Below are 13,954 nucleotides of genomic sequence, written 5' to 3'. Positions count from 1 at the left end.
GTCTGTGCGTTGTGCGTTGTCATCGATTTGTGTGATTCGACAGAGGACTGCGGCTCCGTCTGGACCGAATCGGAGCGCCGGAAACTATTATCCTGACGCCACCACCGGGAAGTGACTTTTCGCGTAATGCGAAAGGATTAGCAAACAACGTTTTTGGGTGAGACGCGTAAAGCTTCCGGAACGGTGTGCGACCGAGTCTTCTCGAACCTGTCGCGGAATCGTGATTCGTGTGGAGTGTTTGGCCTTGCAATTCTTCGATCCCTTTTTTCCCCGGAGCCTTTCAAATCCGGATCCGGAGTCCGGATCCGATTTAGCGGTTTATTTTTCGTCGTTTGCTCGTATTGTGCCGTTTGTTTGTACCACTTTTTTCTCAATATCTTCCATTCATCCAGGGTTCTCCCAAGGTGTGTGTGTGTGTGTGCATTGTGCAGTGTTGTGAGCGAAGGCGAAGGCAGGCAAACGAGTTGAGCACTTGAGCCGCGAAACGAGGGCGAGTTTTGAGTGAAAAGTGTTGTTTATTTAATCCACATTTACATACCCGACCCGAGAAACCGAAAAAGTAGCAGCATCTGAAACGAACATGGCTTTTGATGCTCCAGATGTTGTAGCTGGCTGGCGGCCACTTGGTCCGCATCCCATCGCCATCGCCGTTCGGCGCGTTTGTCGGTAGAAAAAGGGCTTAGCAGCTAGCGCCTTCTGTAGTGTCCTTCTTTCCGATAACGTTGCTCGCGGTACCTTCGGATCAAATCAAAGCAAGCTCTGCACCGGTGCTCGGTGTGCTAGAACGCGTCTGACGTAAGAAAATAACACCCGGCAGAGAACCCTGGTGTGAGTCCCGCTGAATCGGACAGGGCATGCCCGAATAGTTAAAGGGGAGCCATTTTGGACGATCAGTGCAAAAAGTGAGCATTTGTGTGGGCCAATTTCGTGTGTAGAGGCGGGGGCAAGGAAAATCCATTTTCCCACCCGTACCCTTATTTTTTTGTGCCGATCCCTATGGTTACTGCAGTCGTTTCCATGACGTTCGCTGCCCACCGAGTGCGGGCCCTGGAGCCCCGCCGTCGTTTCAGCTAGAGGCCGCCGGTGTCAAAGTGTCCGCGACGGGAGCGCGCTCCCAAATCGACGCTTTTACACCCCAGCCCCAATGGAGACTGTTTACATGCAAATTTCGGTGATGCTGGTGGCCGTGGTGTTGCTGCTGATGGCCAGCTGCCTGGACGGTTCCCTTTCGCCGGCGCTACAAGGTAGGTTTATAGCCAAACCCCCGGTTAAAAGGTTCGCTCGGCCCAACAAAGGGGGCAAGGGTTAAGCCTCTTTTTGCCACAATCTTAGGCCAGGATTTTAATATAATTTCTTTGCTACGATGGCCTAGCACTCGGTTGGTCAATAAGTGGTGAAGCAGACTTGTAAAAGAACTCATTTCTTGTTATTTTTGTGTTTTTAGGTATATTTTATTTTGCGATTAAATGTTCGTTTTAGTTGGCCTGTTCCGGATACTACCAATTTTGAATCATCTAACGTCTATACAACTTGGTCTTTCGACTAAATTAACATGCTTGTGCAGGACAATGTTTCGAAATAGAGAGCCAGTTGAAACATCATTCTAACGATCCTTTAACGTAGAAGATAGCTTTGGACCCTTAACTAACGAATCGAACTAACTTACTAAAACCGTCATTCAGCAGCCATTTATGTGTAAACTGTACTTCTTATTGAGTCACCAATTGCGTGACGCTGGCGGGGAATCTAAGAACATAAATATGACTGCAGGGACCCAGAGACTGCTACCGTCGGGCGTGATTCATTAGATTGGTTAGTTTGTACTGAAGTCGAACACATCATAAAAAACAGGGACAGGGACGGCTGCGGGATGACTGAAGAAAGACTGGCACTTCTGGCCATCGTCGCCATCCGTAACGTTCTTGATTTGCTGCAGCAAGAAGCAGCACTTTAACTACAACATGCAACAACAGCCAACGGAGCACGGAGACACAGTTCCTTCAGCCTTTGATTGCTTAACGGAGCGTGCTCGGTGGAAGTTATGGGAGGTAAATCTTCACAACCGGTCCGATCGGATGGCACCTCGGATGGAGTGGCCACAGTACACTCTTGGACAACTCTTGGAGATGAAGTTGAAAGTTGTCAAATTATACAAAGATTACTTGTCGACCGGTTCTCGTGTGCCGGGAGTTGGGGACTCCAGCCAGCCAGTCAGCCTGCCGGGGGGGATGGTTTCAGTTTTATTACAAAAGCACTGACCACTGTGTGGGCCGGCAGGAGGGTGTGCCGGCCGGCAGGTTGTGTGCGGCGATGTTGTTTGTGGACAACAAACTTTCGCCGCACAGTCGGTCGGTTTCTCGGGCTCGGGAGCGGGAGCACCAGCTGCAGAACTCTGCCTCCTGACGCCGGCTGGCAATAAGCAACCCAAAAAGTACAGCATGAAAGCATATCTAGCACATGTAGCCGCCCGACGGTAGCCGCCTGTGGTCGTCCTGTGGAGCTGCCGTTATGTTCAGTCGAACACGCTGGCAGACAGCGTTCGAGCTCTCGCCAGCCGCCAGAGAGAGAGGGAGACAGAGAGTGAACATTTCATTCATGTTTATTCTGCAATTAATTCATTAGCTTTATGGAGATGAAGTGCCGGGGCGGCGCACCGGGCGTAACCGGGTGGAGGTGAATATTCCAACACGGAAAACATTTACAAAACGGTAGATTAGGTGCCAGGCAAGGTGAAATGATGCGGCGGGAAGGGTGGGAATTTGAGTTTACGAGCAACTCGGTCGGCGCAAAAGGATACTAAACGGGGCTGGCCGCCGCCGGGAACGGAACTAAAGCAGTAACTCCGGTACGCAGTGGCCATTAAAACAGTTTCGAGGTTTGTTTAAAACGTTTCTGATCGTCTCACGCAAACATGTGCAAACCGCAGACGGGTAAGTTTTGGTTTTTTTTCTTTTTGGGTGCGGCACCATTGAAATGGACTGTTAACTGTAGAAAAGTGGGTAACAGATTTACACAAAACTGTACTTTAATTACCCAGCGTGACAAGTGTGTTTGACGAATGGATTTCAACATTCGCACTTTCGACAACTATTGCTGTGAGCTTCTATTGAACGAAAACGCAGCCATAAATAAACTTTAAAATCTATATGAAATGGGGGTATGTCGCCTGCAAAGAGTAGCGTTGTTCATTTATTACTTCTCGAACGGCGATGTACGAAAAAGGGGACCACCGTTCCTGCTTCTGCCACACATGTCTGCCCACACACACCGCGGCACGGTTTGACATAGAACATAGCAACCCTTTTATGGTATCAAAAGCGCTGCTTTGACGGATGCCGTAACGGCTGAAAGCTTACGCGACGCGAACACCAAGCAACTTGAGCCCGAGCATCATGGCTTGCTGAAACTAACATGAAGTGTTCGTACAACGAGAGAATGTTGGAGCGAAAAACCCTCCTCATATGTTTCTGTAGTGAAAAGTCTACCATTTTGTTGTAAAAGCAAAAGCAACGAGCAACTTACGAGTAGTTATCAAACTATTACACAAACTTCAAAAACGATGCATCGATGCTTGTAGAGGACGCACCAAACCAAATAGCAAAAATGGGTAGCAAAAAAATTGAAGTACAACTGTTACCGTTGAAAATCATCTATCCACTATTCAATATAGTTACAAATTTCGGTAGCCGATCATTTTGAATCAAATCTTCAGACGAGTTCAGACGAGTGATTGGAAGTCCGCTGTGTGTTTTGTCAACAATTATGGCTTTTCTCAGGTTGATAAATTATTAAATTTCATTAACTATGGGCCTATAAACGATGATGAATTTCACTGGGGTTCTTAGAAGTTAAAAGCTCTCGCTACTTATGGTTTACATAGCACCGGCACACATCTGCTCCATCAAACTTCACAGGCATGTAGAGTAGAACGAATACTTTCACGTGACACCAAGCGTGCTTCTGAAGCGTGTTTAGTTCGCCTTCAACAAACATGTGTGCCTTACTTAACCCTCCTAGCTCTCGTAGTTTTCCTCAAGATTACATGCCTCATGTTCGAGTAGAACGCAATTTCAAGACAGAGTTCACAAAAATCGAACAACAAGCTTAGTTCAAATCGTGTAAGGCTTGCGGAGGGCCTTGTTTCAATCCTGTACCGTGCACGAGCACAAGAACTATTGTGGTTAGCCTTTTGTATGGCGTTCGAACAGCACACACAAAAGGGCAATTTTCAATTCTTCAAAAGAGCTACACTACTCAAAGGTTTGTATTTTTGCTATCGAAACGGCCCGACCTTGTTGCTTCGGTTCCGACCGAAACATGGGCTAAGTTGCGGACCGTGCGGATTTCTAGCACTTTGCTCACTGCTCATAACTCGATCCTAATGAAGTCCAAACTTGGAGCGGCAGCCTTTCGGCAGCCAGCTTAACTTGGGAGTGCTCCTTTGGCGCGCTGTTGTGGCGCTCTACGTTTTGTGGGCCGCCTTGTTTTTTTGGCCCAACTGGGCCACAGGTTGCCGGGCGAACTGGTCGGACTGGGGTTTGATCCGGCTCCGACTTGCCGGCGGTGGCTCGCAAAAACCTTGACCACAATCTCTCGGTTCAGATCCATTTTATCTGCGGTGCCCTAGCAGAAACAATGCACGGCAGCGAGCGTTCGGAATGATGGAATTTGTAAATTCGATAAAGTTTTCTCCATTTTACGGCTCAACCCGTCCCAGCCCGTGGCTTGACGAAACGCACGTCGGGACACTCGGGCCGGGACCTGTGCAAAATCCTCCGGATTGATCTGCGTTTTCAGCGCGAGACGTGGTTGGCCCTTTGGCTTTTTTTTTCCTCGACTTCCCTTTTTGTTGCTCGGCAAATCTCGATTTGGTTTGGCAAAATTTTCCCGAAACACTCGCCGCCGCCACCGCCGCCGCCACCGCCGCCACCACCGTCGCCGTCTGGCGGAGCGAAACAATTTTCGGTGGTTTTACGTTTTAAAATTATTCATCAACTCCAGCCCACCGGAAGTAAACCGAAACGAGATAAAGCCAGAGATAAATCTGGTCCGTCCGTGGGGCCACCGGTTTACTTACCGTTACCGGCCCAGTGAAAGTTTCCAGCCCCCCCTCTCTCTCTCTCTCTCTGTCGCATTGGGCGCTAAAAGCGCTTCCATCGCCCATTCGCCGGGAAAACTTTCGTATGAATATGTTAAACGAATGTTATGCCATTTTCCGGTGACCAGCAGCCCGGCACACACCGGTTCACCATTGCATTATGGAAGTTCGGTCGGTACACACACACAGGGCCGGAAGGATGTGCCCAGGGATTTGTAGATAGAATCCTTGCGCTTTGCGCCACAAACCCTTTTTTGCGGCCGGCGAAGCGGCGGGATCAGTGCTGGCGGGCCTTAGATGAGCGTTTTTTCTCTCGTTCTCATTTCTCTTTTTTACGCCGAATGAGACATTATGGAAATTGTATCACCGGAACTGTGTGCTTTTTTCACTTTCGTCACGCGAGAAAGGATTTTGTTCAATAAAAGTGCACCGATTGCGGTGGGCCACCAACTTTATCGAAGCGGTCAACACAATCAACCGATGACCTGCAAGGACAGTTAAAGCGAGGGATTGCTTCCTTTTTCCTTTTCCTTTTTTATTTCAAACTTAGTCTAACAAGGAAGGTAAACCATCCAACAGAAACACAAAACAATTAAATAAAAAAGGATCCTTTCTAATAAACCAGAAAATGTTACAGACAAATAATGACTGAAGAATTTCAATTCTAGGACAAATCATGACACAAAAGGGACAGCAACTGGTTGCTAACTGAGTGATCTATCGCTTCCAATTGCAGATCTCAACCAGTCGCAGCAGCAGCTGGCGGTCGATCTGGAGCCGGAGTTCGAGGGCACCATCCAGAACATATCGTCGCCGACGGGCCGGGAAGCGGTCCTGACCTGCTCGGTGCGCAACCTGGGCCGCTACAAGGTCGGCTGGCTGCGGGCCTCCGACCAGACCGTGTTGGCGCTGCAGGGCCGCGTCGTGACGCACAACTCGCGCATCAGCGTCGTGCACGAGGACTTTCGCACGTGGCGCCTCCGGATCCGGCAGCTGCGCGAATCGGACCGCGGCTGCTACATGTGCCAGATCAACGCGAGCCCGATGAAGAAGCAGATCGGGTGCATCGATGTGCAAGGTACAGTACAGACTTCTTCGGCCTCGGCTTCTTCTTCCAGCGACCGGTGTAAAAAGGACCCCATCCAGTTCTTCTTCCTTCATCAACACCTCGAAACGGTATCCAGTCCCTCGGTATATGCACGCGCCGTAGATTGGTTTTTATGAAGCCCCCCCGCGCCGCTCGGGTACGCCAGGATATGTGTTTCATTTTCCCACATTTTCGACATTTTTCCCCCGGTTTTTGTTGGCCGCGGCACACACACACACACGGTCTGATAAACTATTCCCGGTCTGGCGCAAACCTTACGCGAGCGCACGAGAGCACGCGGCAGGGCCTCGGGCGGCTGCGAGATTCAAAATTAAATTAAATATTGACCGTGCAACGTTCCCGAACTGGCTGCGTGTGTGTGTGTGTGCGTCGGGGGGTCCCGTTGTGTGGAAGCGGAAGGAACTATGTTTTAATTAAAATTGTATTATCCAACTCCGGGCCGGGCCGGGTGCGAGAGGCCAAAGTTCCCGATTGATTCCCGTGCGCGCTTCGAGTCGATTGGCCCCTTTTCCGGTCATCCTCCGGAAGGGCCCGCACCCGGCGTATGTGTGTGTGCGTGTGGGATAGGTATTTGTTGAAAATTTTGCAATATTTGCATCGATTGTTCCGCGGCGCTCGCGTTGTGGCGAACGCGCTTCCCGATCGATCGGCAAGTGGGTTTTAGTTGCACGTTTTGTGCCGGAGCACCTCATCTCGGGATCCGCGGGCACAGGGCTCAAGCTACGTTTAATCCGCACTTTGGTTTAATCGACAGGCGTCACGCGGGAGTGGATTTTATTTTGCAAAACTCCGGATGACAAAGGGCACCACGGATGGGCGTGGAGCGGGCGGCTTGCGAGAATGGCAAAATCAATATTAGATGTATGATTGGAACTCATCGGGCGGCCGTCATCAGGATCAGGCGAACCACAAACGAGAGGGCCGGGATGATCCTTGTTCGAAATGTGACATCCACCATGCCAGTCTCGAGTGGATGCAGCAGCTCCCGGGCCGGCCGGCCAGGAGACCAACGTGCTCCCGGTGTTTTCTATTTCCTGTGCCCAGCGCAATCGTCTACGCCTTTTAAGTTCTTGGCGAGTTTCGATTCAGTTTTATTGGCAACATTCCCCGAACCTTCCGACGGCTGAGATCCCGCTTCGGATGGTCACGTGCCGTAAAGAAGATTTGTGTTGAAGAACGTCATTGCATCGTCAACTTGGAATATTTCTCCAGGAATTCGAAGGGTGCATGCGTTCCGAAGTGCAGAGTAGAATCGGCAGCAGGTTTTATTGAAATTTCGTTCGGTTTCGCAAACGGTTTCTTCTCCGGCAGACGGCCATAAACTATTTGTGATTTAAATTCCCTTGCCGATGGAGCAGGGATGAATCCTGTACATCCCGAGGATCAATGCATGCCCGTTAAGTAGCTCGGTATAGCCGGGCTAGTATTGAAACAGCATCCCCAAACGATATTTGGGAACTCCTTCATAAATCCTCTGATCTGACCTCTAGTCAGTAGTTTAACATTATTTTTCTGCTGCGTGGTGTAACAGATTTTGGCTTTTTACCGCTTTGTTTTGCCATCAGTTAGTGGGCTCCGAGTGTTATGAGTTTTTTCAGATTGTTCTAGGCTATTGCTGTCGTTTTGTAGCTCAGTCAGAAAGGATGAAAGAAAAGGATCAAAATGTTTACTTCGAAACTAAGGCTTGAGGCAAATAAGTATATCTAGATGCCCAATTGATCAATCTAAGGAAGTGCCATCGAAAACATATCGCCAAACATGCGGCGTAGTTACATACCAACCCACGGAACATGTTGCCCGAAAGGTCGTCAAAAAATTCGTTCCGATCGAAGCACAAAACAAGCACCGTAATTAATTTCTTCACGATAATAATTTTGTTAGCACTTCTCCCAGCCACAGAAAAGGCCCAGAAGCAAACGCTTCGCCATTAGTGCACCACTTTGGCCATTGGCCTCTCGCTGGCCGGCCCCGTTTAATGGGGCACATGAATAATTCAAACAGGACGATCCACGAAAAGTCTACTACCGCTTCCCGGTGTGGCGCAGGAAATGGCCAGGCGAATCTCGCAACGGGCATGAAAAAGCGCTAAACCAGCTCATTACTGCCTTTATTCGTCGTCGTCGTCGTCGTCACCGGTGTGGCGACGTTCCGTTCCTTCGTTTGCGTTGGTGCGAAAAACATCGATTTGCTGCGCCACCTGAACCCCAGGATGTCTTTCGTTGGGCACGCTCGCCTGAGCGCCCAACTATTTTGTTGGCGAACCCTAACGAACCGTCCATTCAAGCGAAGCGAACAACAACTAACCGACAGCGCGACATCTTAATTATGGGAGCAAACATTTTGCGCCCGACACAAAACTTGCTCGCCACATTCCACGTGTTGCCGCACAGGAGCAACGGGGTGAGGGGGGGGGGGGGGGGGCCGGCCAAAAAATCGACCAAGCACCACCACGGCCAAATCTCGGCCCCGCCGGGGCCGAGGCAGAAAAACCAACGCTTAGTACGTTGGCTTCGATCGAATCTTCTAACCCCCGGGGGCGCATGACTCGCCACTGTTCGGTCCCAAAACGAACGGAGAAAACTATTTGCCAAGAATTTGCCCCACACCACCAACGCACGCCGCCGTGAAAAACGACCCCGGGGAGCCCACATCGACCGGACCATCGGTTCATTATCTTCTTCATTTTCATTTAATTAGCACCCGGGACGACCCCGGGAAAAAAGTATGCAAAACTCGAACCCCGTCTTTTTACCCGTACTGGCTGACTTTTGGCTAAATCTGGCAAGGAAACAAACCTCCGTCCGAAACGGAGTGGATGTGCCGGAAGTGGCAACTCGGGGCGACGGGGCCAAAAAAGTGATCGAAATGGCACTTGGCTTTTTTGTCCGAGAAGAGGATAAAAAACCCTGGAAAGATGCAACAGTAAAGCGGATGATGCTAATGCCCGGAAGCGCCCGGAAGATCGATCGAGCGGGAGGGCTAGGCGAAAAAAAATTCGAAGCCCCTTGGGAACGGGCCAAAAAAAAGGCACCGTAAACCGCATCGCAAATGCATTCTGCATTATCACACTCTGGGTTGGCGAGCAAAAACCGATGCCACCCGGGACCCGGGAAGCAAATCTTTTCCCAATTTGCTGCCGGAAAAGGAGGTGGCCGCATCGTGGCGGCAACGGGCAAATTTGTCACTCAGTTAAAGGATGTTGTCAGGATGAAGAAGCATTGGCCGCGCCTTCCCGATGGGAGGAGGTTCCTTTTTTCGATCGTTCGTTCAATTCGATCAAACAATCATTTCTCAAGCAATTTTCTTACCAACACACACTGCACAGGGTCAGCCCATTAGAGTCGTCATGAGGGCCATTCTTCGTGTGTGTAAAGCTGCATCCCTTTTCGAAATGATTTTCCCCGTTGGTTTGTCTGCCTCTGCGCCTCCGGTCAGCTGCTGACGGAACAGTTTTTAAGCGTCACAGAGGCCACAGACAAAAGCATAATGCGATTAGTGTCTGTCTGTCTGTGTGTGTGTGCAACGAGCAAAATAAGCAATCCAGTAGCAGGACGAACCATTAGGGTTCTAAACGGGGAAACTCGAAACTAACATTCCTGGACCGGTTCCTTTCGTTTGCCGGAATACAATTCAATTTCATTTTCACGAACCTTTTTGCTCTCCTGCACACACACACACACACAACCCTGGAGAGAGGTCTAAAGAAGCCATTTCGAGAGAAGCTCACAACAGCATCCTTGGATGCCGTACGAACGAAGCGAGATCCTTGATTCTCGACCCAACCAATCAGCGTACGAGGACCTTCGAGAGAGGCGAATTGAACTGAATTCCCACTGCGGACGGGAAAATGGCCAAACCAAGCCACAGAAAAAAAAAACGGACTCTCCCGCTCTCCAGTGGGTGGGAATAATTAAGCAAAACCTCCTCCGGGAGACCCGTGACGATAACTCTATCGAGAAAGGATTACCTCACGACGAAGAACTAATCACATCCTGTGAGCGTATTCCCTGACAGAGCCCTCCGGCGGCAGCATAATTAAGTTGTTGATGGGATTCGTGCTCTCACTGCGGTGTGTGGTTCTTTTTTCCTTGACCAATTTTCTGGCCGCACTCGGATCGATTATCGAAATTGCATTTACTAACCATAATGAGGAGCGCCCACTTATGCTCGTTATTATTGACCGTGGTTTATGGTTGAGTTCAGAACCCGAAGGAAAACCCCTGCTGGAATGCTCATAAAAAATCGAAACCAACAGCACTGTTCTGATTGTAATTTATACACTACACCCTAAGACAATATTATCATCAATTGATTGTTTTGAAAGCCGTATCGCCCGATTAAGCAATACACATTTGTTTATTCAAATTTAAACGGGTTCCTGAGCCGAGACTAGAGCAGGGTTGACATAAGACGCCTTCGTATAACCCACTCAAGTGCGGACAAATGAACGTTAGCGAACAAGAATGGAGCATCAATTTCCGCGGCTAAAAGCTTGAACATGAAAAGAGGCCGAGATTTTCAACATTTCCGTCTTTCGTTATTGCGTTCGACCTCTTAATTATTATGTTACTAGAGGATCGCTAGTGGATTCGTTTCCCAATTAGATATGGGACCAATCCGTTCACGTTCGACACCTCTCGTTAGACTGTTCCATTTCGGAACCATTCCTTTCAAGAACCTTCTGTTAGTATTCTGTTGCTTTCTGCAACAATGTGGTTTTGTGCGGCAAATGATATTCTTTATCTAAGTATTATGTAAAGCGAAATTTAAATTTTGCAGAACATATAACGGAGAGTAGTGTTTGTGCCATGGGCTATGATTTCTGAACATGGATTATTGTGTTAATTGTTCCAATAGGCGTTAAAGGCCATTGAATCTACTACCAAATAGCGTATATTGAACTATGGCTTTATGGCAATACAGGCAACGTTTCTGCTGTTATGAAATTGTACCAAACTACAATCATCAAAATTGACATTTTCTTCGCTTTAATTCGTTAAGCATTTGTTCTTTAATCTAGCACAGATAATTAACGTAAGCTTCATCGGAAGGCAAAACGACAGGCGACACTTCGGAGGCCCCGACACGGTTGGCAAGGTGCTGACAAGAAATTTATCCAAAATTCCATCTCCCAAACCAAATATCTCTGTCGCAACTTCATTAATCCACCGTCCCGACGGAACGGATCCGTCGCACATAAATTAGCACCAGCGCCAGGGGCCACGGGAATTGTGAGCAACTGAGCAATGAGATGTGGAATGTTGACACCACCCGGGCCGGGGCCGCGCACCGTAAGGAACCGGTATCGGGTCTTAATTTTTTGAAGGACACAATTCCTTCCGGAAATGCGAAACATCAACCGATTGCCCGTTCCACCCGCAAGGGCTCGTCCGGTTTGAGAACGAAAGAAATTCGACGGTCGCTACCCTTCTTCGACGACGCATTTATTTGTTGTCTTATTCTATTGTTTTACGGCCCTTTCGAGGGCCCATCGTGGCCGCTCTTGGCAGGTTTGTGTTGCATTCCGACCATTTTCTTTGGGCCTCCTCCGGCGTTCGGGGTAGGAATGTCCTCTGCCGCGACATTTCCGGCCAGCAAAAGCTACACGCGCTCCGCGCCGCTCGCCGATTGTCGTCGGTGCAGAAAATGTTTCGAAAAGGGACATTCTTCGGATCTGCGTTTGGCATTTTCCAGCTCCCCCCCCCCAACAACGCCAGGCGGGCAAATGATACCCACGGCGGGTGGCAGGAAAATCGGAAGGAAAGTAAGGATTCATTTGCCCCTCCGGCGGCGTTGTCCCTTCGGCGTTTTTATCCGCACACTTATTCAGTACACTGTACATTGTTGCTCCACGTTTTGCACCTCCCACCCGGCCGGAACTGGTCGGATCCCCGCGGGTTGGGTAGAAAACTTTTGCCACCTTTGCGGGGAAAGAAAAGTAAACGGCAGCGGTGGCGGTCGGACAGGGCGGAGTAGGAATCTTTTCATTAACGGCCGAACCGAAAGGTGGCCGGAAGAAAGGACGGCGCTTCTTTGTCTCCCTCCCTTTGGGTGTGTGGGCTCAGAACGGAGACAGGACCCGCCAGGGCAAGCGGCGGCGAGAATGGCGCCGAAGGTACTGCCCTGGCGCCGGCCACAGCATGAAATTAATGCTCTGTCTCTCTCGCTCGCTAAGGCACAGGAACACTGCCAATGTGAACCCGGCACGTTGTTGGGTCCTTTTTGGTCCCCGGTTTTTCCCTCCGTTCGTTCGCCTGATGATGCATTTTTCTTCCATCCCGCCTTATCTGGTTCGCCTTATCTCGCCTTTCCGGAGCCAGGGCGGACCACGACCACCGCCGTCAGTTCCAGCCCAGCCCAGTCAGCCAGCCAGTCGGCCGCAGTGTCTATTTTATTCCTCCTTTTTCGCCCACGGAGGAAGGATCGGCAATTCCGTGGTGTAATTACTTTCCCGGGGTTGCATGGAAGTAATTATCCGTTTTCCTCTTGTCCTCCTGTACCGCCAGCCGGGACGTGAGTTGCTTTGTTGCTGCTCTTTCCATCGTTTAATGGCCACCATGAATGGAACCCCCGGCACGAAACGGTTTTGTGTACGGCGAAAAAATAGAACCACACACACACGCCGAGGACCGAGAAGTTGTTTCGTTCCCGTGCTTCCCGGTGGAGATTTGTGGCCGCCGCCGCCGGTGGTCTTCGAGTCCCCCGGCGGGGAGTCAGCACTTTCCGCTTAAGCTGAGGTCATCACCTTACACGCGCCCGACACCGGATGCACCCGTGGCACGAGCGAGGACCGAGCATTAGAAAGGCTTCCGAGTCGGTACCGGAGCATGCTGCGACGACGACGACGACCGAGTTGCAACCCATCTCGATACAGATTCATCTCGGCCGCTCGCGTTGATTTCCGTGTTTCAAAGGGATTCGCCACCGCCGCCGACTCCCGAGTGAGGGCTTCCATGGGGCAGCTTCATTGAATCAAGCAATGGCAAGCAAGCCCGGTTTTAGCCGGCATTAGATAATCGCCGGAACGAGTCCCTTAATTACTGCACCAGACGGCGCGCCCCGGAGTGTCAAAATAGGAATTCAATGAGGCGCAAAAACTAACACTTTTCTAATTGATGTGTAATTTTGTGGAAGAAGATTTTTTGGTCAGGGCTATTGATGAAGTAATTGCGAGGGTCTCAGAAAATGGTGTGACATTAAATGGGTTTTTTCGTTGGTAATTCATAGCTTGGCGTCTTGAAGAACCCAGAAGCAAGCCCGGTTCGATAATCGGCTTCAGCTCCGAAGGGAAGCGCACCCATATCCACTTCTAATTTCTCCATTTCAGCTGGAATTGTTCACGGTATTCAACAAGCAAAGGAAATTAAGCGATTACTTACCATCGAAGGAGGAGTTTTGCGGAAAATCGGCCGAAACATGGCTCACCCGGCGGAGCTTTATTCCTTGCCTAGACATGACGTCAAATTTTCGTCAAGTTGAGATGTCAATTGACAAACATGTCTCCTTTGCATCGATTTCAATTATTAGGCCAAGACTAGTTTCGAAATGTTGGCCAAACTTACCAGACTTGTCAGAACGACCATAACCAACCCTTCGCCGAGGGAACGCCTTCTTTTAGCTTGCCTTCTCTTTACCATAGCGCTGGAGCGAGCCATTCGGGACTACGATGACTGGCGACCTTAGCCTTAGGATCCTTGTCTTTGGTGATGACATATACATAATAGGTAGGCGGCTCTCCGATGCAGCTC

At 49.8% G+C, this 13,954-nt stretch overlaps 1 protein-coding gene across 1 annotated transcript in view; it reads left to right on the top strand.

The window, feature by feature from the left end:
* The first annotated feature begins 1,144 nt into the window (after nucleotides 1-1,144).
* The window catches only part of LOC128273858 (lachesin), a 42,092-nt gene continuing 29,282 nt past the window's right edge, over nucleotides 1,145-13,954 (top strand). The window contains exons 1-2 of the mRNA XM_053011915.1: nucleotides 1,145-1,244; nucleotides 5,835-6,176. Of these exons, the coding sequence (XP_052867875.1) occupies nucleotides 1,145-1,244; nucleotides 5,835-6,176 (442 nt within the window). The remainder of the gene's footprint in view (nucleotides 1,245-5,834; nucleotides 6,177-13,954) is intronic.

Source organism: Anopheles cruzii, chromosome 3, assembly GCF_943734635.1.
Source record: "Anopheles cruzii chromosome 3, idAnoCruzAS_RS32_06, whole genome shotgun sequence".
NCBI classification, from domain to species: Eukaryota; Metazoa; Arthropoda; class Insecta; order Diptera; family Culicidae; genus Anopheles; species Anopheles cruzii.
The sequence above is the reverse complement of the archived record's forward strand: the minus strand, read 5'-3'. Positions and strand labels throughout refer to the sequence as shown.